At 46.0% G+C, this 26,789-nt stretch overlaps 1 protein-coding gene across 2 annotated transcripts in view; it reads right to left on the reverse strand.

Annotated features, from left to right (window-relative positions):
• CFAP65 (cilia and flagella associated protein 65) overlaps positions 1–25,688 on the reverse strand; it is an 825,303-nt gene extending 799,615 nt beyond the window's left edge. The window contains exons 1-2 of one of the 2 annotated variants that reach the window (XM_069616861.1): positions 25,543–25,688; positions 21,046–21,127 (exon numbers count right to left, since the gene is read on the reverse strand). In XM_069616861.1, the coding sequence (XP_069472962.1) occupies positions 21,046–21,123 (78 nt within the window). In that variant the 5' untranslated portion in view covers positions 21,124–21,127; positions 25,543–25,688. Of the gene's footprint in view, positions 1–21,045; positions 21,131–25,542 lie in introns of both variants that reach the window. The other variant, XM_069616860.1, reaches the window with a different exon arrangement.
• Between the last annotated feature and the right edge of the window lie 1,101 nt (positions 25,689–26,789).

Below are 26,789 nucleotides of genomic sequence, written 5' to 3' on the forward strand. Positions count from 1 at the left end.
TGTTCCTTTGATGGGCATCCATGCCCTGCACACCCCCCTTAAGCTCTCCCCTCTCCTGGCATATTCGTCTGGTGTACATGTCAAATATATACAGTCACCAGTTTCCTCCAAATCTACCCAGACCTCCTCATACCATTCTAGATCGCGGGGTTCTTTGATGGTGGTGTGCCACAATTTGTCTACTATATACTTGTCACGATACATAGGCACTACCTGCTACCTGGGAGTGTTATCTGTTCCTGTCTGCACGTGTACTTCTTGTGTTGCTCTAATTGTACCACTGGAGTTGTCCATTGTCACCATCATCATTGCACCGTTAGGGACTGCGTTAGCGCAACATCGGAGGCTCACCTGGCACAGGCAAAAAGCGACGAGGAGGAACACCACAGCTGGCACCAAAAATTTAATAGTCATTCCAAGCCAGGAGGGGACCCAGGAGAAGAGATTGTCGAACCATGTGCTATCGGCTGCTCCACCTTCCATCTTCATTTTTTCTCCCAGGTTGTGCACTGCTTCGATCACGTGGGACAGGGATCCATTTTCTGCGTCTTCAGAAGGTACGAAAGTGCAGCAGCCACTTCCTATTTTTCGGCAAACACCTCCATCCATCGCCGTTAACAGGTCCAGGACATACCTGTTCTGCATGGTCATCAGTCTTAAAGCTCGCAGTTCCACTTTTATTATGTTAAACCCTTCTTCAGTGTCATTGGCCAGCTGAATCAGTTCCCACCGTGTTATCTGGAGCCATTTTGCATTTGCCCTCGCTTGGACACTTGAAATAAGTGAGGCAAAGAATGTTTCTACGGAGCTGAACAGTCGATACCTGTCTGGGATCTGTGCCAACAAATCAGATGATGCCTTTGATATGTAGTTTGATGCTCGTCTGTTTCGAGATAGTGCCTCTTCCTTGCCTCCGGAAGACAGGACATAGATGTGTGATTTAGCAGTCGGTGGGGCCACACCCTGGTGCACGCTTTCTTGTGTCCTTTTGTTCGTGTCAACGTGGCTTTCTGGGATCACCATTAGGGCCGAATGTAGAGTGGCCATTGAGCAGCTGCCACCCCACGACTGGGGAAGGTGCAGGTATGCCTGGTTGCCGCATACCCAGTATGTGTCCATTAATGCAGCTGTTCCTTTCATCATGTCTGGGATGGTGAGGGTTTTGTTGCATTTCTTGTTGGTTCCCATTGCCACTTTCCCCTCTCCCTTGAAACATAGTTCATTGTTTATTTCACTCTGTAGCTTGAAGGGTTTTTCCATCGCTGTCACCCATGTCAGTTTGGTAATGTGCTCTTTCCATACTGTTGTGCACATTTCTTCTATCCATTGCAGCTTATCTGGTTGCACCCCCCTCAGTGCTTCCGCTTTACACATTACCTCTTCATCCTTCCACTTGTTGTCTGAAAAGAGTGTCCCTTGTATGACAAAAAATGGTTCTTTAAGACATACCACCCCAGCTGGCTTTGGGTAGCAGGTTTTCTCAGTCTGTATCATCCTGAAACTGACGTCATGTGCCTGGAAGGTGTTCTTTATTCTGCACAGTGTGAGATGAAGGAGACATTGGGCATCCACAATAGGCAATTCTTTAGGTAGCAGCACTTTGGGTGTGCCTGAGGCATGGGGAATGAGAGAGCAGACATAACAGCTCTCGTTTGTTGTTTGTTTGGCTGTTGCACTCATGTCTGCATACCACTTATTTGCTTGGTGGGGGTGTCGTGGGTCTTCCATCTTATCCAGCCCCAACCCATAATACTCATCATACCCCCTCCTACTTGTCTCTCTTCTCCGTCTGCTATTCTTGCTCCTTATGTGTCTTTTGGTTCTAGTAAATGACAAAATAGGCCCCTCTTTCTCATACCCACCCCCCTTTCCCACCTCCTCATATGCCATAGTTCTCACCTTCCCGTCTTTTTCAATGAATAACAGGTCATTTTTTCTCATGGGGGCGGGTTGGCTAGTGGGGCTGCTATACAACCATGATATGGCAGATAGGTTCCGGTCATTCAAGCCGCGAGCATTGTAATCAGACATTTCTGGTACAGACATCGTAGCATTTTGTATTTCATTCTGTAAACCTTTTGTTTTTGATAACACAGCAGTAGGTGGTGTAGTATAGTATCCCCATACAAGGTTTGACCCATCCCACACCAAAAAATCACCTTCCCTGGTATTCGCACTTGTAGCTAGATTGGTTCCAGGGGACAGGGTGTAGTTACTCCCCCCTCCCCCCTCGTTCATCTCGATAGAGATGAACGCTATGAACCAATATGTTACCAGACAAAACATAGATATGAAAAACACTAACACACAGTGATAATCCACACTCGTATGAGTACCTACATCTGTCAATCAACAATTGTCTAAATCTACTAAATCTATCCGTTGCAAGCTGCCCATTAGATGCCATGGTAGCTCCAGTTTGAGATACAAAAGTGCATTAAGTGCATGCATGTAAACATTTTGTTGGCACCGTCAGCGCCAAAGTAATTTTGACAGGGAACGGGTGGGGTGGGGTGCCAGGAGTTGAATTCACAGACAAGGGGTTCATAGTAAACGAAATCAATACATCATTCAATATATTCATATACTGGTACACGTGTGTAAAACGAAAAATAATGCAAGCAGAGAAATAATAATAATAAAAAAAACATTTTTTTTTTTTTTTTGTTAATACCATTATACGCGCCATCCTGCAATTCATATTTATGATCATTCGCCATACATGCGCAGGTTCATCGTTCATTCATTTTGCTCAACTTCATTATTTGCTGTTGTCTGTGCCTCATTTTGCACCTCAACCTGCACGGGGTTATATGCTCTTCGTACATCTGTCAAATGCACCCAGTATCTAAGGCCCTTAACCTTAACCGCCGTGGGCGTAGAAAACACAACTTCATATGGGCCATGGAAACGTGGTGCATTCCATCTTCGCACAAAACTTCTGACATATATAAAATCGCCTGGCATTAACTGTAGCGGTTTGTCAGGCTCTGTCACTGTCTCAGTCGTGCTACCTTCCTCGCTTGTGAAGGGCGGGGCAAGCTGCTTTGCTATTACGCGCGCTGCCTGTGTTAATTTTTTCAAGTAGTCCGTAAACTCCTCACCCAATATCGCAGCGCTTCTGTGTGCATCTGAACGTTCACGGAGAGGCGAATGTGATGTATGCATTCTCCTCCCAGTCACGATCTCGTGTGGGGACAAATGGTGGTCTTTGCTCGGCTGGTTTCTCAGTTCAAACAGTGCAAGGGGCAGGCAGTAGATCCAGTTCTTTTTTAGGGAAAAGCATAATTTAGATAATCAGCCTTTTAACAGTCCGTTCATCTTTTCCACTACGCCATTGCTTTGGGGATGATAAATCGAACACAATTTGTGTTTTATTCCCAATAATGTAGTCACTTCCTTGAACAGTTCATTAACAAAATGAGTGCCGTTATCTGAGCGAATTACGTCGCAAATTCCCCAGCGCGGGAATACTTCCCTCACTAAGAACTTTGCAGCGCCTTTCGCGTCAGGACGTGCACAGGGGCCTGCCTCCACCCACCTCGAAAATGGACACACAACCACAATCATGTAACGTGCCCCATTACATCTTTCTCCCATATCGACATAGTCAATGTGGAGCTCTCTAAATGGCCCAATGGGTTTTGGTATTGTACCCCTTAGTGTGCGTAATGTCATTCCTGAGTTGTAAATTTGACACGTTGTGCATTCTAAAGCCAACCTAGTTATATGTTCTTGGAGACAGGGTGCAAACCAATCTTCCTGTATCTCTGCCACTATGTGCTGCTTTGTATTGTGTGCAGGGAAGTGTAGTTGTTGAAATGCTATTTCTAACAATTTTACTGGCATTACTGCTTTCCCTGAGTTTTCCTGGCGCCATAATAAATCTGTTGGCGATTTGCTGCATCCTCTTTTAGTCCATAGTAATTTTTCTTCTGCACTAGCTCCCTCTTGCAACTCTATTATTTCTTGTGTAGGCATCATGTTATATCCTGCAGCGATATCTTGGCTTGTTGTGTGTTGTAACATGTATTCCCCTACCTCACCTTTTTGAAAGTATGAAGCTTCCTTGGCGGCAGCGTCTGCTGCCGCGTTTCCCAAAGACACGATATCTGTATTTGATGTATGTGCTTGGCATTTTACTATTGCTACTGCTGTGGGGTCTCGTAGTGCTTCAATTAATTCTCTCAACAATTCTGCGTGCTGAACAGGTGTTCCATCTGCTCGCCGAAACCCTCTCCGCCCCCACCTTGCCAGGCCTCCGTGTACAGTTGTTGTCATGTATGCTGAGTCTGTGTATATTGTTACTGCGCAACCCTTAGCTGCATGTAGTGCTTCTATCAATGCAATCAGTTCCGCTGCTTGTGCTGAATAGTGTGACGGGAGGCGGCATTGCACTAATGTTTCATATTCGCCGTCCTCTAACCTCACCACTGCCATACCAACATGTTTCTCTCCTGTGTCCATGTCAATTGATGCTGATCCGTCCATGAAATACACCTCCCCTTCATTTAGGGCGTTCTCACAAACTACCTGATCCTCGTCTTTGTCGCCTGTGTGTGTTACACAATCGTGGTTTTGCATGTCCTCTATGGTGCAAGCTTCTGTGATAAATGTGGCTGGGTTCACTGTTTTACATCTCACCACATGGATGTTTGCGCTGGACAATATTATTTCATATGCTGTTGCGCGTTGTGTTGTCAGTGTGCTCTTTGACCTTTCTAGTATTGCAAATAATGAGTGTTCCACAAACAACGTTACTGGACATCCCATTACTATCGTGGCACTTTTCTCAATGGCGAACGCGGCTGCAGCGAGTGATTGTTCGCACGCGAAATGTCCTTGCATCACCGCATCTAAAGTGCCGCTATAGTAGGCCAGGGGCTTATGGCCCAATGATGTCTTCTGCGTCAGCACTGCTGTCATCAGTGTTCCCTTGCAGTGTGAGAACAGGTAAAACTCGCGTCCATAATCCGGGTTTGCCAGAACTGGAGCGCTTGATATGAGTTCTTTCAGTGAGTCAAATGATGTGTTCATTTCTTCTGTCCATTGTATGTGTCTGTTTTCCTGCTGGGCCTCTTTTAGTGCCTGCAATAGGGGCCTCGTGTATGCCGCATAGTCTAATATCCATGCTCGGCAGTAGTTGCACATTCCCAGAAATTTCTGCATGTCTTTTACTGTTATGGGATTTCCCACTGCTCTTATTGTTTCTGCTCTGTCTGGTATGATCCTTTTTCCGTCTTTTGATATCAACTGCCCCAAGTATAAGACCTCCGTCAGGCAGTATTGCAGTTTTCCCTTGTCCACTTTGTACCCTTTATTTGCAAGTAAGGCCAGGAGTGTCACTGAGTCTTTTCTGCATACGTCTTCGTCCTGTGCACAGACCAGTAAATCGTCTACGTACTGAATTACTGTGCTTTCTACAGATAAGTTCCCTAAGTCTTCATGTAGTATTCTGTTGAATATGCTTGGGCTTTCACAGTACCCTTGTGGTAACCTGCAGTGTTCGTATCTCTTTCCCCCCAGTGTAAATGCTGTTAAGTACCTACTTTCTTCTGCTAAGGGGATTGAAAAAAATGCATTTTTCAAGTCAACAACTGTGAAGTGAGATGCTGTTTTTGGGATGTTACATAATATTGTTGCAGGGTTCGGGACCAAAGGAAACTCTTTCTGGATCACGTCATTGAGTGGGCGTAAATCTTGTATCATCCTCCATGAACCTCCTTTTGCTTTTTTGATTGGGTAAATGCATGTGTTACATGGGGAGTTTGATGGTACTATTATTCCTTGTGCTAATAGGGCATCAATCGTTTCTTTTATCCCTTCTTCTGCCTCGCGGGACAACGGATATTGTTTTACACGGGGTAATATTGCTCCTTGTTTTAATTTTATTACTACAGGTTGAACTCCATGTAGTAGCCCTACATCATGGGGGCCGTTGGTCCATAGGTTGTTAGGTACAAGCCTCATGTCATCATCGAAAAATGACTGTGGCGCTCCTACCACTGCCATTAGTTGTACTGGGATTTATCTCACTGTAATCATGATGTCGCATGGCATTGCTAGTTCCATCACTATTTCGCCCTCTGCCTCTTCGTCTGAAAAGAGCTCCTCATCAGACAGCTCCCGGAGTGGGATATTGGCATTTGTACACAGTACTGTACGCCATTCGCATCCTTCCTTGTCAATACCAATCACACATATTCTTTTGGCTGATACATGTACTGCGTGCAAGTCCAATGATAGTACTGACCCTGGGGCTGCGTCGGGGCACACTATGGGGCGAAAGAGGAATTCCGCTGGGATCCTCCAGTCCATTCTCCTTAGCTCTGGGATTATGAGAGCCAATGTTTTCATGCCCTCAATAAACATTTCCTCATTTTCTGGTAACCCTCTCATCTCTTGCGTGAGCGTATGGGCCTGTACTACTGCCATCACGCGTAGTGGACATATTCCGGGTGTTGAGCACACTATACCTCTCTCTGTGAATGATATCGTCATATTTAGTTTGCTTAAGAGATCCCTCCCCAGTAAATTTATTGGAGAGCGTTCGTAATACAGTAAGGGCGCCTTCACTGTTTTGCCTCCTATTGTTACATCCAATTCTTCCGTGTAAGGAACTTCAATTACAGCCCCAGAGAACCCCTGCGTCTCTAACTTCCGGTTAGATAACGGGAACCGGCCCTCTTTAATACATGATTTCTCCGCTCCCGAATCCACCATGAATATGAATTGCTTGTCTCCTATCTGTGCCCCTATCAATGGTTCCTCTGATGCATCGTAGGTTGTAGATAGAACTGGACACGCAAGTGTTCTCTGTGGGCTGTCCTATGCTGGGTGTCTCATTGCCCCCCCTTGATTGAATACGCTCCCAGAAACAACCGACACACCACTGTAGGGTGCAGGGGCGGGGGCTCCATTTGCTACTGTGGCGAAGGGGTTACCTGGTGTGTACTGTATCGTGTCATTGTTCTGTGGGTGGTGCTGTGTTCTATACTGATGCCCTTGCAGTTGCGCATTACTCCTTTGTCCTACGTTCCCTTGTTGTTGTTGGGGTTGTCCCATTGGGAGGCCGTATGGGCTCCCTGGGTGGGGGTGTCCATACTGTTCTACCTCTTGAAACCCATTGTTTGGTCGGTTTCTGCACTCCCTTGAGTAATGTCCCCACTTCCCACAATTCCAACAGCTCCCCTGTGGACCTCTGGGACCCTGCCACCCGTTTCCTCCCATTCCACCGTACCCTTGTCCGCCCCTCCGGCCCCTGTACCCACCTCTTCCCCCTCGTGGGGCCCACTCTTGCCACATTGGACCACCGTTCTGCTCCTGCTCGTTCCACTGTCGCTGGCCTGTGCCAGCCCAGTTAGCTGACATCCTCCCTTGTATTGCAATCTGCCCCTCCTCCTCTTCATCCCCCTCCCTAATGAGTGGGAGCGCGGCTACTGCTGCTGCGACCTTCACCAACTTTGTCTGTACTAACTTTGCCTCGTCTGCCAATCTTTTCTGGGCCACCTCCTTCTCCCTTTCCTTAATTCTCTTACAATGGTGCACAATTATACTCTGGATTTCCGGCCACCCCTTTGCCTCAATGCCCGCTATCTTATCAAGCGCCTTCTGCACTTCTTTTGGGAGCCCTCTTTTAATAATGAAATAAAATAATGATGTCGATTGGTACCAGGGCGTGCCCGTTTCTGCTCTCCACATCTCTTGGACCCTGAAAATGTAATCCATAGCATCCTCCCCGTCATTCATAGTACATTGCATTACTGATTGCAAGTCTGGAGTATCTGGGAACGTTTCCCTCAGGGCATCCCACACCCGTGCACGCACTGTGTTAAAGGAAGCCCCGTCATGACGATCACAATCTAATGTTACTCCCGGGAAACCGGCCTTTGCCCATACTCTGTCTGCCTGGTCCCCCACTGCTGATACCAGTAGGCTCTTCACATCGCCTATTGCCAGGGGTACTCCGGCAGTATGCTTTTCAAATGCATATATCCATTTACTCGCCCCCCCTGATAGCGGGGGTAACAACTTCAATAAATTAGCCTTGTCCATCTGAGCCCATGGGATGTAATTTGGCCTCCCTCCCCCTCTATGTAACAGCGGGAGTTGTAACTTCCCCTTCGCTGTTGCACCTGCGTCTAATTTGGTCGCTGCTGATCCCAACGAGGCCATCTTCCCCACCCTATTTCTTAATCGTCCCATCCACTCATCATCTATTGTTCCCAGTGAGCATGCACCGTCCAGCTCCTCGCTTTCTCCTCCTACCGCCATACTCAACCTGTCACTCTCCTCTAGATCGCCCCGGATATCACATAATAGTTCCTCTCTGATCCCTGTTGGTCGTTCTACATCACTAGCACTCCCTTCCAATGCCCCCACCTCTATTATTCGGGTTGGCTCCTCCTCAATCCTGAACAATATCTCACCTTTTTTCCATCCATCTTCAATTTGCCTACTCTCACTTGATGCTCTAGATGCGCGCCCTGACCTTGCCGGAGTACATGCTGTGCGTTCGCATATGTCTTTTATTCGTGAAAGCTCATCTTTCGCTATAGAGAGCCTTGACTCCAAATCGTTCGTTAGCTTTTCTATGTCCACCCTTTGTGTGCCTGCCTGGGCTCGCTCCCTAGTACTTTCGTATGGCGGGGGTGCCGTTGGCCTTTGGGGTGTAGTAGTGGTCGGGGGAGGCACATAAGTGGGGTCGCTGTATCCTGCTGCGGGAACGGGCTTATTTAATATTGGATACAAACTTATCACTTCCACAGGTGGTTCTACATTTGGCTGTTCCTTTTCCTCTCTCGGGATCATGAGTGGGTTGTCGGTGGTGGATGGTAGATCAGTGTTAGTGACCGGAGCTTTGGGTGGTGGTATTTCTTCAAACAATCTCCAGAGATCTAATATCTCCTTCCTATTGTGCAACTGCTTTCCCTTGTATTTAAGACGAATGCATGTCGATACCATATCTAGAATGCTTTTGTCGAAGGACCCCCCCTCGGGCCAGATCTGGGGCAAACCATCCCCCTTCAATTCTGTGATCCATTGATCATGATATTTCTTAATCCGCTCCGCGTACCCCGGGAGGCTTTTACAGATATGTGATAAGGGAGTTTCTGCCCCCATGTTTTCAACTAACAACAGTAATCGTTTACAATCTTTACTCTAGATATTACTATTTTTTCTTTTGTGTGGCACAGATAAGAGCAAATTATCAGTGATATCAACCAAGTTTATCCATCAATCAAACAATATCGCACTTCCCACACCTTCTTTGTCCTCGGTTCTGCAGGCCTTCATTCGATCATGCTCATCATAGCCATCCAATAGTCATACATGAACACCCTCTCGCGTGCACACCGTCAACTATTTCTCCAACACACACACACACACACAATGTGCGCGCACCTCACAGTATCCTTTCACTCGCAGCTCACTTTTCCCTCCCTTTCCTCCCTGGCCAGCTGTCCCTGTCGTTCTACTTATGTAATTAATACGCACATCTATATGTGTCAATATTCGATCCCCACTCTTGCAGTTGGACTCCCTGTCGTGCTATTTTATATTGGCAAGTTCAACCTAGGCTCCCTTCGAGTCCTGACCCCTAACCCTTGAAGAAAAAAGAATAGAAAGAGTAGCATATACTAATATATATATTCTCCGTGTCTCCCTTTTCCAGACACCTATAACTTATTTTTCACCTCTTCATATATTCCCAGTACTAGTCAATGTAGCACTATGCGGCGCCGCCTTCCACCCCCTTTCGGAGCTAGGTTCCCGTCACTTTTATCTCTTATTCACTCCTTGATCCTAATGGCCATATGCAAAGAATAAATGCAAAGAAAGTTTAAAACTGGTCTTTAGTAGACCCCTGTGTTCCCCTTTTCTACCCGTCCACTTTTTTCTATACTAAGTTTCCTCTCCCACTCCCTTTATGATCGCTCGCACTCGGTACTCACGTGCCCGTCTTGAACCGATAGTCTCCGAAACTGGGTCCGTCCAGACAGTGTTACCGTCTGCTCAACAGTCAGCCCCGGCTCCGGCGAGCGGCACTCAAAGGGGATTTTTCAACGGGGATCCCGTACCCCCTTTCTGTTGAGTGCGCACTGCTTAGTGTACCGGTCGCCGTTGGCGGGCGGCTTCCCGGAGCCGGCACACCGTGCGTATCCCTTTTCGACCGGAGATTCTCGTGCCAAAAGGGGACAGGTATAAGGAGTTGGAAAGAAATAATTCAGAAAAATCACGCTATCGGGGTCACCACTGAAAGGAAGCGCCCCCAAAACAGCACGATCCTCCCCGCAATGAGAGACAATAACGGACTCTCCCGTAATGGGAATAAGGCCAAGACAGAGTGGGGGTGAGCGTAAGTGGGAGTTTATCAAATTGAATAGGGCATGCAAAGAACTCTGCAACCTCCGAGAGCGCTCTGTCTGACAATAGCAAAGACAGGCGTATATCTAATACAAAAGACGTCATCAGAACCTACATACTATAGGGGGCACAGGTTCATTGGGATTGGGTGGCGTCGACTAACTATAGGTGTTGCTGCAGCGTGGTTGGTCTTGGCAGGAAGACGTCACTGGTCAGCCTCGTTGGTTGGGCTGGGCCTGATAGGTCGGCTTGAGTTCATCCGGGCGGTGTTGGTGCGCTGGGGCAGCCTGTGACAAAGATGAATATCTTCCCTGACTTGTTTGCCCTAAGCCATGCACAGTGCAGTTAGTGGAGAAATAACATGTTACTTTCTACAGTAAATCTTTCAGTAGGTTATCTTACGAATAAAGGCAACACAGGAGGAATGCACCTTGTGAGGGGTCTGGTGGCCGTTTGTTAGAGTGTGATTTACCTGTGTCCTGTTGACTGGTATTGTAGGTCACGGGGCTGGGCTCTGGGGCATGGGACGGGTGGTACATGTCTTTCTGTTTCGTTAAAAGTTGTTATGAATGGGCCGCTGTGTCTTGTCCCAGTGTTGGGGGCCTCGTGTGTACGGAGCCATGAATCTTAAGGTGGTCTGGGGGAATGTGGGGTTTACGAGGGGGTGCTGGTGGATCAGTGAATTCAAACAGAGGTTTTACTGCCGTGTTGTAAATAACGCAGGTGGTGGGCTGTGGCCTTGGATGCTGTAACGGGGCCTACAAGTCTTTGGAGAGGGTCCAGCCTGGTTGGGGGAGGTGGGGCAGCACGGCGCAGGCTTCACAGGGTGGGAGGGAGAATGGCCTTGCACGTATTCACAAAGGTATTTTTCTCGTGTGTTGCCGACTTTTGAATGGAGAACATTAATAACGTTTGAACACTCTTACAGTATTTGTTTAAGCTATTCGAGCATATACATTTCAACTTCATTAAACATTTATTTGACACAATCAATCTGAGTACCTTATAATTGTAAAGCTTTCTATCCACTACAGTATCTGGTTATTTTATTTACGCGTTTGCATCATGTGAGGTAGCGTTTGGTTGTGGGACACAGAGGGTGATAAGGGTTGAGATTTCCGCACAGAACTAAAGTATTTACACATTTCAGTGCATAATTGTGTGCATCCTCCTCTGTGATCTAGCAGCGTTAGTCCAATTACAGTAAAGGGTCGCGGGGTATGAGTTCCCCATCGCTGGTGTCAGATAAACATACATTTCTATAATCAATATACAATTTTGCAGGTTATTATTGAGAGAAGTAGTTTTTTAACAATCATACTTAGATTCTTGCTTGCTTTCATCAGAGTCTTATGCTGCAGTTCTCCCCGTCGCCCTGGCCTTGCTGCCTGGGTCACACGGAGAGCAGTATTACATTGTACAAGGTGAAGTGTTACAGTGTTAGTATTTTTGCGTTAGCTCATATTCATCTTTCTCATGGGAACGCGCTCACAGCGGATCTGCCAGGGTGCTGTGGCGACAGGGATGCTTGAAAGCCCTCCAAAGGTGGGGGCCGCGCTACAGTGCGCTGAGCTAACGCCATCTTGCTAGACAAGATGGCTTCTAGGCCTACTTAACTTTTAGCACATGCGGGTAATGGATACGAGAAGCAATGTCATCAGCGGGCGACCCCTCCTCCACCTGGGCCCGGGTGGCATGAGGGGGCGCCCACAGAGCCATGGTCCTCACCTGGGGAGGAGATGCAGGCGAGGGGGGTCTCCAAGACCAGTCCTCCCCTACATTTGGTACAAGACTTTGCAGTCGGTTTAAAACCAACTTCTAAGCTTCATGGCTGGTTTCACTGAATATGTCAATTTAAAGTAATTTAATTTAAACAATCTAAAAAACCATCTTTATGTGGCTTTGTGTTGGATGCCACAACGTATTGTTACACTAAGACTCAACTATTATTGCCGGTGAAAGATATGCACATAAGAGTTCTTTGGTTTACAGAAAATACATGTGACATAAGCTTTCTAATGTTATCTATTTAGCTCACTATCGGTGCTTTGATACGTAATGAAAATCCTCATTCATTTAATTCCTAAAAGATATGCCAATTTAAAGGGTACAGTAATTGAAAATTCATAAGTAATTGTTGGTTCTCTATCAGTTTTTGTTAAATAAAGTTTCAATTTGAAAGTCAGAGAATTTTGTTTGAGGAAATAAAGTATGAACAAATCTAGCAAGAATCTTGTGCTTAATGAATTAAGTTGCCCTTCAAAAACAGGGGCACTTTAGCAGTAACCTGCATGGCCGCAGTAAAACGAAAGGAGAAAATGAAAAGAAAGCAGACGTTCAGTAAAACCGAAATCTCTCCAGAAATTTCAGCTGCTAACTCGCTCCAGCAGGCAGCCTTCGGGCAATCCCTTGCCCATGGCTGCAGGGCATCTCCCAATGTCTATGGCCCTCTGCTTCATTCAGCTCTGTCTCAATGAGTGATTTAAATAAACAATGTAGGGAGCACATATGTAGGGGGTTAGACTTCACCAGGTCGCCTTTTTTGACAAAATGAAAAACCTTTAGCTTGTATTTGGCGGAAGTCCCAATAGGGATGAAGGATGACTATATAACGATGCATAATGTTGCTTCTCAGGTTTTGGCAGGCACCAAAGATCGGGCCATTCTCTTCTGTGTTCGTGTACGGAGGAGCATGTGCTACTTTTTGAATGAGAGAAGATCAATCGAGGAGAAAAGGGCGGAGGCTGTAACCGCTGTTTTTTGCTGTTTGTGCTTGCCGTGCTGCCCGGATAGCCGAGGACTGTTACAGTGCAATGCCGTACGCAGGTCCAGGACCAACATCTATCCCGAGTGCAGCCGGATCCAATACAGAGGAACCAGGATCGGGACCGGCATGGATCAGGGAGCTGAAGGACAAATAGCCTCGCAGCAGCCCTCCAGACACAACAAGGTTAAGAATTGAGCGACAGGAGTGGAAGAACAGTGAGGTAAGGAGGTAAGGAGAGCTGGGTCTGCGGACTACTGGATTCACGGCGCAGCGCCCTCTGCTTCCCCCCCTCCCCTCCTGTATTATTTCAAACAAATCTAAATGGGATTTTAGCGAAATAAAGGAAAACTCTGGGTATCGGGTGCCTTGGAAAGCCCTCAGCTGCGCGTGATTAAGATTTGACGCAAAAGTGAAAATGAATTCCTGCTTGATCTGAAGCAGCACCTTAAATTGAAGCGCTGTCCTTCTCACTGCCTCTCTAGTCCTCCCTATCCGCCTATAATTCTAGTGTGGATAGTCTCAACCCAGGTATCACTGATAGCTTAGAGTTGAGACGGGTTGGTAAGGGTCACCCCAGCGGCTCAAATTTTCCCATAAAGTAAACCTTCAAGGGAGTAATTGAGAACCCCTTTGACTAGAGGAGGGTCAGTGGTCGGGGTGCAATTAACGTGCAGTCAGCTAAGCTGTCTCCAGAACAGAAGCCAAAAGGAAAAAGAAAAAAACTACAATATAAATAAAAAATATGAAAAAGATGAAACTTCGGAGCACCCTGACAAGGGACGACCTTAGAAGCCCAGAATGGGACAGATCCTATTCAGAACCTCAGGAGGTCTTGGAGGACAAGGAGCCCCAAGACCAACAGCTCCCACAGGAAGATCGTTCTGCTGACCCCACTCGGGTAGCTGAAGAGGGCCAGATAATACAAATCCATGCACAAATTCATGCAAACATTAGCCCTCCACTAACCCCGATTCCAGTCATGGCAGGGGTTACGGAGCATCGCCCAATAATACAATCTTGGAAGCAAGGACTGGCGTATACAGTTACAACTAAGAAAATACAAAAGAAGATAAATGAACACATTTGTAAGAAAAAAAAACAAAAGGGTGGACGACTAAGATCTTCAGCACATGGGTCGGTCCCAGGAAGAGCAGGATGAGGCTTGTATGGAGAATCAGGTGGCCAATAAGGAGCAACCAGGTATTCTGGCTGCACTAGAACGATCTGCGACAAAAGAGACCATAGATTGCCAGGAGGATGAAAGGGGGCCCAGTGTAACCATCGAAGGAGAGTCACTGGAAGAAGAGAGAAGATTTGGTTCCCCACCAAACCTAATCCAAGCACAGAGCATTTTCGCCCAACAAGGAATGTCTTGCACAAATGAAGCAACAATTCCAGCACTGAACTATATCCTCAACTCCTTGGTCTCCGTCTTTGAACTGTTAAAGACCGAAGTCCAGGCGCAAGCAGGGATTCTACTGGAACTCACTAAGGAAACCGCAGGTTTGGACTCATCTTTGGAGGGTTGTAAAAATATCATCAACTCCAGCCTTTTGCCCTGGATGAAGGATCTGCGACTGGAGATAGCCAAACAAGGATTAGATACATCAGCCATTCAACTTTCGTTGGCTTCAATGAGAAAAGTGGAGGAGGAAAATAAAATACTCTTACTGGATTTGCTGACTCAAATGAAAACTATGTGGCAAGTTCAGAGGGGAGAGGTCGGGGAAGATAGACCAGATGAGACAAATTAGCAATTTGATGATACCCCCCTGTCACAATCGATACTTGAGGAGTTCAGAAGATTGGCTAATGTAGCGGAGGGAGCTCTAGAAGAGGAATCTGGTCAAGAGGAACCATCAAAGGAGCTCCCCCCGAAATGTTTGGACCAAGCTCAGCAAACCATGCTGGAGACGGATCAGCAACGATCTAAGGGAAGAAGGAAGGAAAGGAAGAGAGAAACAAGAAGGAAGAGGAGAAATAGAGAATCCCTCCTTCCTTCGAGGAAGAGGAAAAAAAAACAAAGAAACAAAAAAGTGGGAAATATAAAAAAGAAAATCGGAAACAAATACCTTCCTAAGATCTTTGCTAAAGTCACCAGTAGCGAGTATCTGGATGGAGAAGAGCATATAAACTGCCCAGCCACTGCGGAGGAGGGTGTTAAAGGAAGGGGAGGAAAGGCAGGTAAAAAATAGAGCAACTCTGAAATTTAAAAAACAAGTGTTGCCAAGATGACCCACTGGACAGAATTGAAATTAAAAGTGTTGGTCTCCAAACAGACTGTCAAGAGAGGGAAAAGGAGATCAAGAACACACAGCCTAGCACAAAGGAAAGAAAAGAGGCACACCTGCCACAAATTGATGAGAGCAAGAAGAATGATCAAAGCTCCTCATTGGCTCTACTGAATTCTAACGGTAGCCCCAATGTTCCTATTGAATAAACACACTGCTGTGGCTAGAAAATCAATCGATAACATGAAGGAGACTGAGATCCAAGGCAAGTCCATGAAGATAGCGCCAATCTTCCTGAAAACCCTGGCCACATTGCAGGGGAAAAAGTTGATGATATAGGAAGTCAGATTGGGACAAGGCAAGTGTTTGATTTAAAATATAATGGAGGGGGAAAGTCACTGGAAGTTGAGAAGAAGGAGACATAAATATCGGTGGCTCCACATGAACTAAAACATTCAGCATGGGAAAGTAAGGCCAAAGAAGATGCAATGTCTTCATTCGCGATGCCAAAAGTCTGGCTCTAAATTTCAGACAAGAACAAGAAACACAGATTGCTGTGCAGAAGTGCGATTCTCTCCTACTTCAAGGAGATACCAAATCTTTATCTTCTGAGCTCTCAAGACATTGAATCTGTACGTTTTCCAAACATCAATTCCCCCTCTACAGTCGAAGTGGGACTAACATTGAGAGAGGGCCTGGAAACAATAGTGGGAGCGTCAACAGAATTGGAGAGACGGGGTCTGTTGGTCTCACGCACAGAGCCTCCACCAACATCCTTCACTGCGCCACAGGCGACAAAGTGGCTTTCTAGAGCCAGCAGATGCTCTGGAGAAGGCAGTAAATTGGAGTTCAACCAAGTGGAACAGAGAAACTACAGGGGCAATTCTCAAGACAAAGCCCTCTCCATGTTACCAGAGATTTTGACACAGGTTCTGCAGAAATTGGAGGTGGGGACTCAGTACCTTTAGACAGAGGGGGATGTCTATTGTTAGTTGGAACACGCAGGGCCCCAATACATTCACCTCCAGGGAAATGAAAGACCACCTATTGCGGAATATAGATATTCTATTATTACAAGAAACATGGTTGGTAAATCCAATCTTAATTGAAGGATATACTTTTTTTTGCCTACCTGCCCTCCAAAAAGCCAAAGGCAGACCGTCAGGGTGCCTGCTGATGGCACTCAGAAATGCCACGATAGATGATTCGACAGTGATCTTTAAAAATAAAATCGGCATTCAAGCGAGCAAGGTCATAATGAACAATTCAAAACCCTCCTTTGAGATGTTTCTTATAAATATCTATTGGAACCCCGCCTGTTGCAGCCTCCAGGCTTTCCTGGATACTCTGTCGATATTGCTGGAAAGGTACAAACCGGCAATGGGAGTGCTCGAGTAATATTAGCGGGGGACTTCAATGCCCAATGTGTAGCACTGTAAAAAAAACTCTGGTAATGGTAGATACCGAACAATCTCAGGTATGGGAGAAGTTTGGGTGGAATTTTTAGCAGGATGGGGATTGAAGATGGTAAATGGGAATCAGCCAGGGGACACTCCAGCGGCCCTGACTTGGCATCGAGGGATCTCCGTCTCCACAATAGATTATATTTTCATGACAGCTGACCTATTCACATTCAATGTTTCACTGAAGATCGAGCAAGGGGGTGGAAGTGATCACTCCTGATTGGAACTATCCTTCTCAGATATTACAACAGATTTGCAAGCCAAACAGGCTCAAACTTACTCGCTAATGAATGGCAGGTTACGTCTCTGTGTAAATACAAAAAAGAAGGGGAAGCTCTAAATAAAAGACTCCTGGAGATTCCAGAGGCCATCCAGCAGGGCCTATGCCAGCCAGAGGAATTTGTGAAACACATCTGGCAGATCTGTCCGCCAAGGTTGGAGGGGGGTGGCGGAAGCAAACAAGTCCATCGACATTCATATGATGAGGCGACTAGACAGGAGATAAAGCTCCTTAAACAGAAACTGAGACAATTGAAGAGAGCGGGTCTCAGTAGAGAGGAATATGGAAGGGAGTATAAGAGAGCTTCACAAAGTACAAGGAGTGGTCGGTGGGCAGGAGGATGTGGCGACTCCAGCAAGATGGCGAGCGTATGCTGAAGTTAACAGGAAGCAATGACTGCGGAGAATTCTGGTCAGTAATTTGTCGGTTAGAGGGGAATCCAGACACTGCATTGTGCAATTTGGTGCCAGAAAGGAGCTGGATAGAGTTTCTGTCAGCCAGCTTCAAGAACCCTGTGATGATGGAGTGCAGGCTGGATAAAACCACCTGTTGGTGTTTTCCCCTGGGGGAACAGTCTTTATTAGATCTGATTGCCAAATCCTCCTCCTCCAAAGCAGCAGAGCCAAATGGCCTAACTTATCAAATGCTGATAAAACAGCCCCAACTATGGGCCAAACTTCTCTCTTGGCTATTTGGAGAGATTCTAGAAAGACAACAATTCCCTGCATCATGGAAATCTGCGGTTATTATTCCGCTATTCAAGGGGGTTGACCGGCTACAACCTACAAACTATCAGCCGATCGCCCTCCTTGATATTGAGAGTAATCTTTTGATGAAGATCTTATTGGGGGAGTTAGAGGGCTGGGTGAAGGACAAGAAAAACCTCTCAAAACATCAAACGGGCTTTAGAGGAGGGCACTCGACAGCACTAAATGGGCTTATATTAAGCATCTTAAGTTAAAAAACAAAAGGTCAAAGGAGAACAACAGTTATATGGTGCCTGGGTCGATTTCTCAAAGGCCTTTGACCTTGTGAACAGAAATCGTCTATGGTCAAAACTAAGGAAATGCGGCATTCCAGAGGGGCTTTTGTCTATGTTGGTAGAACTCCATAAAGATACCACCATTAGAGTCCGGCTTGATGACGAAGGTCATCTGTCAGAATCGATCATGGTAGAAAGAGGAGTACGTCAGGGCTGCCTGGGAGCCCCTCTATTCTTTAACTTCTACCTTACTGACATGGGAGAGTCCCTAGAAGAATCTGCATTGGCCAGCCCTATAATCAACGGATGCAAGATCCACTGGCTTGCCTATGCCGACGATGTAGTCCTGCTGGACAAAACACCAGGACAAAACACCAGCAAGGCTGCAGCGTCTCTTGGATGTCTATGCAAGGGAAAATGATCTCGCCATTAGTCCAAAGAAATCGAGGATAGTCGTCTTCAAGCACCCACTCAAGAAGATAAACTACCTAGACTGGAAGCTAGGGGGCCAAATCATCTTAAGAGTGGAAGATCTAACCTACCTGGGTTATAAGGTCTAAGCCGCACCATCGCAGGGGAAGGTTGAACAGGATGTGCAGTTGAAGATTGCGCAGTTAGTTCCCCAGATTAAAAAGATTTTAGCAAAATTCTGCAAATTTACTACCATTCCATTGATTACATTTTAAACATCTAAAGTGGTCCCAGTGATCCTTTATGGACTAGAAACAAAAACATGTCTATGGAATGTAGACTGGCAAAGGTGGAGGGGCTAGTCTGGCAGAGAGTATTGTGTCTCCCACTGAGCCTTTCCATGTCTACGCTGAGATTCGAACTGGGCCTACATTCACTCAAATCCCAGGCAGATTGGAAATGAATCTCCCGCTTGCGCTTAATCATCACTGCTCAGAAGGGTACCTTGTATTTTGATATTAAGGCCCACCTAGAAGCAAAACAATCCAAAATACTACTCTTGAAGAAAGGTCAATGGAGGGTCTGGAAAAGACAGGAACAGACCTGGAGACATTGCTACACAACCCTCTAAAGGCAAAAAAGAACTTAGATGAAACAGATTGGATAACCACAATCGATATGATGCGCTCCCAAACTCCTGAAAACCTTTTCTTAAAAGCAGAAAAAAACAAGGCGTTCTAACCCAATACCTCTTGAAATTCCCCGGACTGGAGGATTAGGATGACCTTTCTCAGAATAAGATTTAACATAGCACACACAGGGGAGATTCTTGCAGTAAGGGGGAAAAGGGGAGAATTCCATCGTCCTATGTAACATCTGTAAAATACCCTCCAACCAAACCCTGAAACATCTACTGTTGGAGGGTGAGGGGATCTGGCTGCAAGACTTTCCTTCTTTGCAAGATTTGGAGTTGTTAGAGAGGACCACATGGCTGGATTGTTTTAGGATAGACTAATCTCTGGACACTCGAGCTCTCCGACAATGGCAGTGGTAAAAGTCCTTGAGAAGTATGACATTGTGTTGAGCAAGAAGTGGTTACAGGTCTCTCCCTGAAAATTCCACTTCCAGGTGAATTACCTCCTCAGTTAAGCAGTAAATGAGAAGGAATAAGACCTCCATGTGTTTGTTAGTTTATGTGTTTGTATAGGCCACCTCTTCCCTCGTTCTCCTTTTCATTTTATGTGTCTTTCAGTTAATGCAAATTTTAAAATTTAGTTTATTCTGCTCTTCTGCTTCTTTTTAGCGCTGAATAGTTATCTTAAGTGACTAGAGATGGAAAATTTGCACTTTGATCGTTTTCTTTTTTTTCTCTTCCTTTTAATATTGTGAATGGAAATGGAAGGTTTTTGTATAACCAAATACGAATAAAACATTTTTAAAAAATAGAAAATGAATTTACTGTGAGATTAGTGTTGATTAATTGAGGGAAACGGTGCTAAAGCCAATGTCATGTCAGTTTAATGGTAATTAATAGATCTCAGCTCACTTTCACCATTTAGGATTCCAAGATAGGTTACAGTATTTCCGTCCTTTCAGCCTGATGTCAGGATTACATTTTAATCATGGTTTTGCACTGAAACACGTGTGATTTTCATTTACGAGAACATTTCAGTGCAATACAGCCCTACTTTAGCTTTCATACATATTCCTGTAAAGATTGGCAGGATCATGAATACTATTTATGACTCATCCTTCACAGTTGTCATAACAATATCATTGTAGTAAAATGGTTTTCTACTACTCTGGGTAGTTTAAACAATTTCACTTTGATTCAAACAGCAGAGAAATTAAGTTATGCAAAACAAAAGAGAGGATGGCTTGAAGGTTTAGCATTAACCTAAAACCTCTGGCAATTTCTCGGGACATCCCTGCAGACCATTGTTCCTCGGCCTGCCAACCCATTACAGAAAGGTGAAAGACCATATGCAAATCAGCCTTGGTCAAACCACAAAATTGGCAGTCCAGCCAAACTGCTTGGTTACATCCCTTATGCACAAGACCCCATGCAGTCCTAGACATGTTTTGGCATCACTGGACCAAGAGGAAGGATGGCATGCAGGTTTGCCCAACCCAAGCTGCACTGGTGATGCCCAATGAGACCTAAACGTGTCTACCGCTGCATGTGGTATCATGAAGAACAATGGTCTGAAGGGTTACCCAGAGCTATGCTTTGTTTTGCGCAGCCACTCTGACTGAAGGGGACAGGTTTACCCAGACGTGGGTCCCGTGCCTACTGGGCCTAGAGACCCAAGCTACTGGTGATGATGCTAATGAGGCTGAAACATGTCTGCGGTTGTTTGTGGTCTTGTGAATAAGGGATGTGACAAAGCACAGGTGAGGGGCCACATTAGCCATATCAGATCGTACAATGGAATCCTATCACCCTTCCATGCTCATACAGCAAACCCCGGGTGTGGAGGACACACTATGGAGTCCAAATGATGCAAACAGATGTACAAAAGAACTCAATAATCAGTACTCACTTGCTGGCTGGTCAAGCTGTGGCCAAGTCGTGGGAAAGGATTGGAATTCAATGGAGACGGGGGCACCTGGGCTAGCATTGCACTGCTAAAATACAAGAGAGAAAACAATAAGTACACAGGCATGAACCAATACATATAGCAAAGATGCTATACGCAACACATTGTAGGATTATTTTTAAAAGGGCTTCCTATAGGGCATGCCCACTCACTGCTAATATTTCAGCAGACTAAAGACGGGTAGGGTAGGTCAAGGTGATTCGGATCACACACTGTGGGTACGGTCAAATGCACCAATGACAAGGGAACTGAATGACCCAAAGACAAGGCCATAACAACCAGACCAAAGCCTTTCCCCTTTTCATTTGTACTAGTTCCCAGACATAAACCATAAGCCTGTAAGGAAACTCTGTGGCAATGACCACTCCAGCACAGCCAAACAAAATCAGAACCACTGGAGCCTATGACATCTTCGCAGCAGGCAAGGCACACTGTCTTGGAGGAAGAGTTTGGAAGATGTTAATGCCCCGCCTGCAGGCTATTCCTTCTCCTTGTTGCTCAACGCTGTTAAGAGTGCATACAAGGAGACCCCACTTCCGGAGGTGTAACATTAAACAGTCTAATAATAAAGCAGCTTTGCTCAAACATCCGCTTCCAGCAGGGCACCCTTACAGATGGCAGCAGGACAGCCCACTCCGGAGCTACTTACTGGATGCCTCTGCTCAAGGTCAGCATGTTAGGAGTCCATCTGCTTCTTATCCACGGCTAACATGGTTAGACACTGGTTTTTGATTTTTCAATCTTTTTTCCTTTCCCACTCCATCACTTTGCTTTCCTGGCACACATTCTCAAGCAGTTTATTCTCTGCCCAAAGCAAAACTCCTAATAGAACATATTTACATAAGCTCCCAGATACTCACTTGACAACGGCAATATCTCCGGTGGAGAAAGCACCAGTTGAAGGGTATGCAACTTGAGCAACACAGAGTCACAGGCTGGTAGATGGGCTGTAGTTTACCTTTCAGAACAAGGTGCAAGAAGTATATGCCTAGGGTAACATTCAGCCTAAGAGTATTCCAGCCTGCCACATCACTAGTGCCATCGCTATATAGCTCTGAGCAACCCTCAAGAACGTCCAAGCAGCCCAGTCTATCTATCGTACTGCATGCAGAACAGGCAACAGATCTAAAAACACGGATAGGTGCACTTCTTATGCCATGTAAAGCCTAAGTAGTGCTTCTGAGGGTATTTACTCTTCTCTCACCTACGCATTGCCACGAGTCCTTTTCTCCCACCTGTGCTGGCTTGAACCTCATGGCTATGTAAGTGAGGTTAGTAGAAGCCCCACACTTAGTAGAGGTCCTGCAATGCCTCTCATCTTGGACTGGAACAAGTAAGCCGAAGAATTAATTGCAGAGCATAATGGACCCATTCCACCCTCGGACAAGACACCACCCAAAGATCTCCTTCAAACTCCAGATGAAATGACCCCTGGACTGATGGAGCAATCACTGTGTTGAGCTAACACAAAGCCAGGCGTTCACCACACTGCCGCCCAAAAGGCAACTGCTGTGAAGTGGCCACCAGGAGACATCACACAGTACAAAACGCCTAAATAAACAAACACATAGACTTAACTTCCTTTTGCCTGAACACTCTTATCCGGCATGATGACTCACTGGTTAAGTGCTAATCTCGGACACGGGGCAAGCCTGCACTTCGCAAGTTTGGATGCCGGCAGCACCAACTCAGCCCTTCATCCTTTGGAGATCGATGCATTGACTACCATTACACTGGGTATTAATAATAGCCATTATTACAGTGCCTACAAGCGGAATAAATCTTCAGTGCTATACAAAAACATGAAATTATACCAACATACACACAGAAGTATGCGGCTGTTGAACATCTTTGAGAAATATCTGTCCCAACGGATTGGTTTGGCCAATGAAGACTGACAACAAAAAGACAATTAAGCGTGTTCTTGCCCTGCCTGCAGGTGCAGATGCTGTGCCTTGGGCATCCTCACATGAGTGATGCCTCTTATTTAAAAATACACTTGCTCAGTGTATATTATTATTGGTTGAACTATGAGCAATGCCTCTTCTCATTAAAGTTTGATTCTTACTTGTATTCACATCAAACAAGAAGACAGACCCTGTTGACGCCCACCCTTTTTAACTTCACTTCTGCCCTTTAGTAAAGCTTTCCTCTTCAGTTTGCAGAAAGTATAAGCCTGTCTTTAATATGGCTCAGTGGGTGAAAGTGCCAACAGTATAGATATAGATTTAACATGCAGGTTGCAGCGTTGCATCCAGCCATTAACACTTGACCCTTTCATAATTCAGAAATCAATAGAATGAGCACCATTTATTTAGGATTGTGCTCAGAAGGAAGAGGAATTCTGCTTGAAGCGCTACAAAAAAGATGATTTACATAAATAAAAGTACTACTATATTAAAAAGTTCTTAATTTTTTAAAACGTTTGGACTACCTACTGTTTACCCTCATCATGTATTCATCATGATTGTATCAAAACTGGCTCCATGGGACATCAATGGTAGCCAGTAATAAGTCCTCACAGGTGAGCTCAGCCATCAATCACAACGGCTGCTGCCACTGCTCGAACGGCAGGTTAAAAGCATCTCTCTGAAATGTAAGTCAACTGCCGCCTAGCCCTTTGATTACCCAGAGTGCTCTTTTTTCAGATGATCTGAAAGTGAACTATTTCTCCACCAGCGTGCATCCCGATAGGTTTAGCGCTAAAATGCATTACAGGAGAGCAGGAACCTACCTACATGTATTTCGGCACATACTTCAAAACATGCAGTCAGCCTGTTTTACAAGAGACACTCATTAAAGTGCTTAAAATGCTAATTTACTATACATACAATTATTGCAAATGCAACACATTAAGGGGCCTACTGATAGTGCCCGCTTTATTAGGATTGCGCACGTTTTGTTTGGTTGCACTAGGACCAACTAAGTCCCAGTCTCAGGCCTTTTGGATTCATTCCTCTTTCTGGTTATAGAGCCTAGTCCCAGTCTCAGGCCTTTTGGATTCATTCCTCTTTCTGGTTATAGAGCCTAGTCCCAGTCTCAGGCCTTTTGGATTCCTTCCTCTTTCTGGTTATAGAGCCTAGTCCCAGTCTCAGACATTTTGGATTCATTCCTCTTTCTGGTTATAGAGCCTAGTCCCAGTCTCAGGCCTTTTGGATTCATTCCTCTTTCTGGTTATAGAGCCTCTGTGACTTGGAAAATCTATTTAGCATACGGTGGGGATATTTTATGCCACATGATCATATTTATATCAGCCCATTTGCTTTTCGTCCTGACGTGAAGTGGGCAATCTGTTTATGAAACATCAAGAACATGGATCTATATATGGTGGTCGGGATGTGCTGGCTCCCCCTCCACGAGCACTGATGCGATTTAAAAGGAGCAAACGAGCTTCATCTATTGATGCCAGGCTGAGAGAGAGGGGGGGAGGTATGTCTTGCTTCTGAGGTATCAGTGATTGTCCTCATCCTTACTGAAACGCTTGTGGAGCAGAGCGTGATCCCTGGATAGACACATCTGGGGGTACTCAAGCAGGGCCGCCCGCACCCTCTTTCAAACTGCTGAGGCATTTCAACATTTGCAGTTGACTCCTCCAACTAGTCGTTACACACAACCATATTCACCCACTCATAGATCCATCCGTTCTATCATATTTACCCACTCATCTATACAGTCATATCCACCCATTCATCTGTATACACATACAACCATAATCACATCCATACAGCCATATTCACCAACTCCTTCCATTCACCCACATTCACCCACTCATCTAAACAGTCATATCCACCCATTCATCTGTATACATATTCAACCATAATCACAATCACACAGGCACATTCACCAACTCCTTCCATTCATCCATACAACCATATTCAGCAACTTGCCCATCCACCACCTATGCCGCCATATTTACCCATTCATTCACCTATATTCACTCACTCATCTATCCAAATATACAGTCATATTCAACAACACATCCGTCCACCCCTCCACCACCCACATACCTCTGATAACTTTGAGTATCCAAGATGAATGAAAAGAAACAATTTTGATTTTGGCGGGTGAGAGCCTATTGAACGGTATTAATGAGTAATGGGCTTGGCACTTGCACCCACTCATCCATCCACCTACCTACACAACCATATTTATCAATTCGCCTATTCACTCACACTTACCTAAAAATGACACAGCTATTGGATTTGTCAAAGCTTGTTTGCTCAAGTCCACCTCTCTAATCAGCCCAGCTCGCATCTCGTCTGCCTGGAGTGCGTGACCTAACCCATAACAAAAAAAAAAGACTCCTGACTCACTCCCTATTGCACCTGCACCTCTAAGCATAGGCTGTTATTCAGTCCCAGTCCTCCTCGCCCCTTCCCATGCAATCCCTCCACTGAAAGGGGGGCTGCCAAGGAGTAAAGAAGGAGAATAGAAACATACATTGTGGAGGGGAGTCGGAACAGCCCCTCTTACTGGCCCCTGGCGCGCCCACTCTCAACCGGCTGTCTTCGTGTCCCTTCACGGACTCTGTAGCGTCTAGGTAGCGTCTAGTTCCCATCCTAGAAACGGCCCATAGCAACGCCCCGCCCATGCTTCATCACGTGACTTTGGCACGTTCCGACGTATCTGGCAAGTCACGAGCCTCACGTTGCCACTTGACTCTTCATCTTTGCACGCTCAGACGAGGATACGTGTTACGGTCGGGGATGATAGCGTCTAGTTCCCATCTGAGAAACGAACGAAAGCAACGGGTCCGCCTGCTCTTCATCATTGAAGACTTCCGACGTCATCATTGGGATTTTCTAGAGACCTTTTACTGGGCGGGAGGGTTCTGGCTGCTGGTGCAATCGGAATCTGCGTGCCTTTTGCTTGCAGTTGCATCCGTTAAGGTGGGCATTTTAACACCAGATGGAACCTAGCTCAAACTCGGGGAGACTGCAGACTCTGGCTGCCAGAGCAACAGCAATCCGTGTGCTCTTGGTTGGCTGAGAATAACATTGTTAGATTGTCAGCCCTCGGTCTGCGCGCGCGGGGGCTGGCATAATGCTAGTAGGCCGCGCAGCCTGTTGCGCAGCTCCGGCGGGAGCCGAAAGGATTGCACACCCACACAGGTTGCTGGTCGGCCCCAGAACTGCCTCCCGAACGTGGGGGCGGGGCTTTTATTTAGGACGCCCTGCGTCACCGCGTAGCGGGACGCAGGGCGGAACTTAACAAACATTTCCATTCTGTACGGGATACCGAACGTTCCTGCAAGACACCAGATTGAGACGGGGGAGCGGAAAACTAGATTTATTTTAAAAATCACGTTCAGATATTTAACGTCAAAGGTATGGAGGGCTAAGAAAAGGAACAGGGACGGTGGATGGTGGTGTTTAACTGATCAAAGGGGGCTAATTGAGTAATTTAATGTTTGATGGTGTGTTTAGGATGGTGGTTTTAGAGGGGGTCGGCTGGGGTTATCTGCGTGTGGTTTGGGAGGCACAAGGGCTTCTTGGTGTGGGTCTGGAGTGGGCATCTTGCTATGTGGAGGGAGAATGGGGAATGATGGTATTAGTCTAGACTTTAGAGGATGAGATGGGCATCTTGGTGGGGTCTGAATGTTGGATAGGTGTGGGTCTGCTGGGCACGCTGGTGTGGTTCTGGGCGCAGGAATGGGGCACATTGGTGTGGGTCTCGGGGCAGGAATG

Source organism: Ambystoma mexicanum, chromosome 9 (assembly GCF_040938575.1).
Source record: "Ambystoma mexicanum isolate Mex_15411 chromosome 9, UKY_AmexF1_1, whole genome shotgun sequence".
Classification (NCBI taxonomy): Eukaryota; Metazoa; Chordata; class Amphibia; order Caudata; family Ambystomatidae; genus Ambystoma; species Ambystoma mexicanum.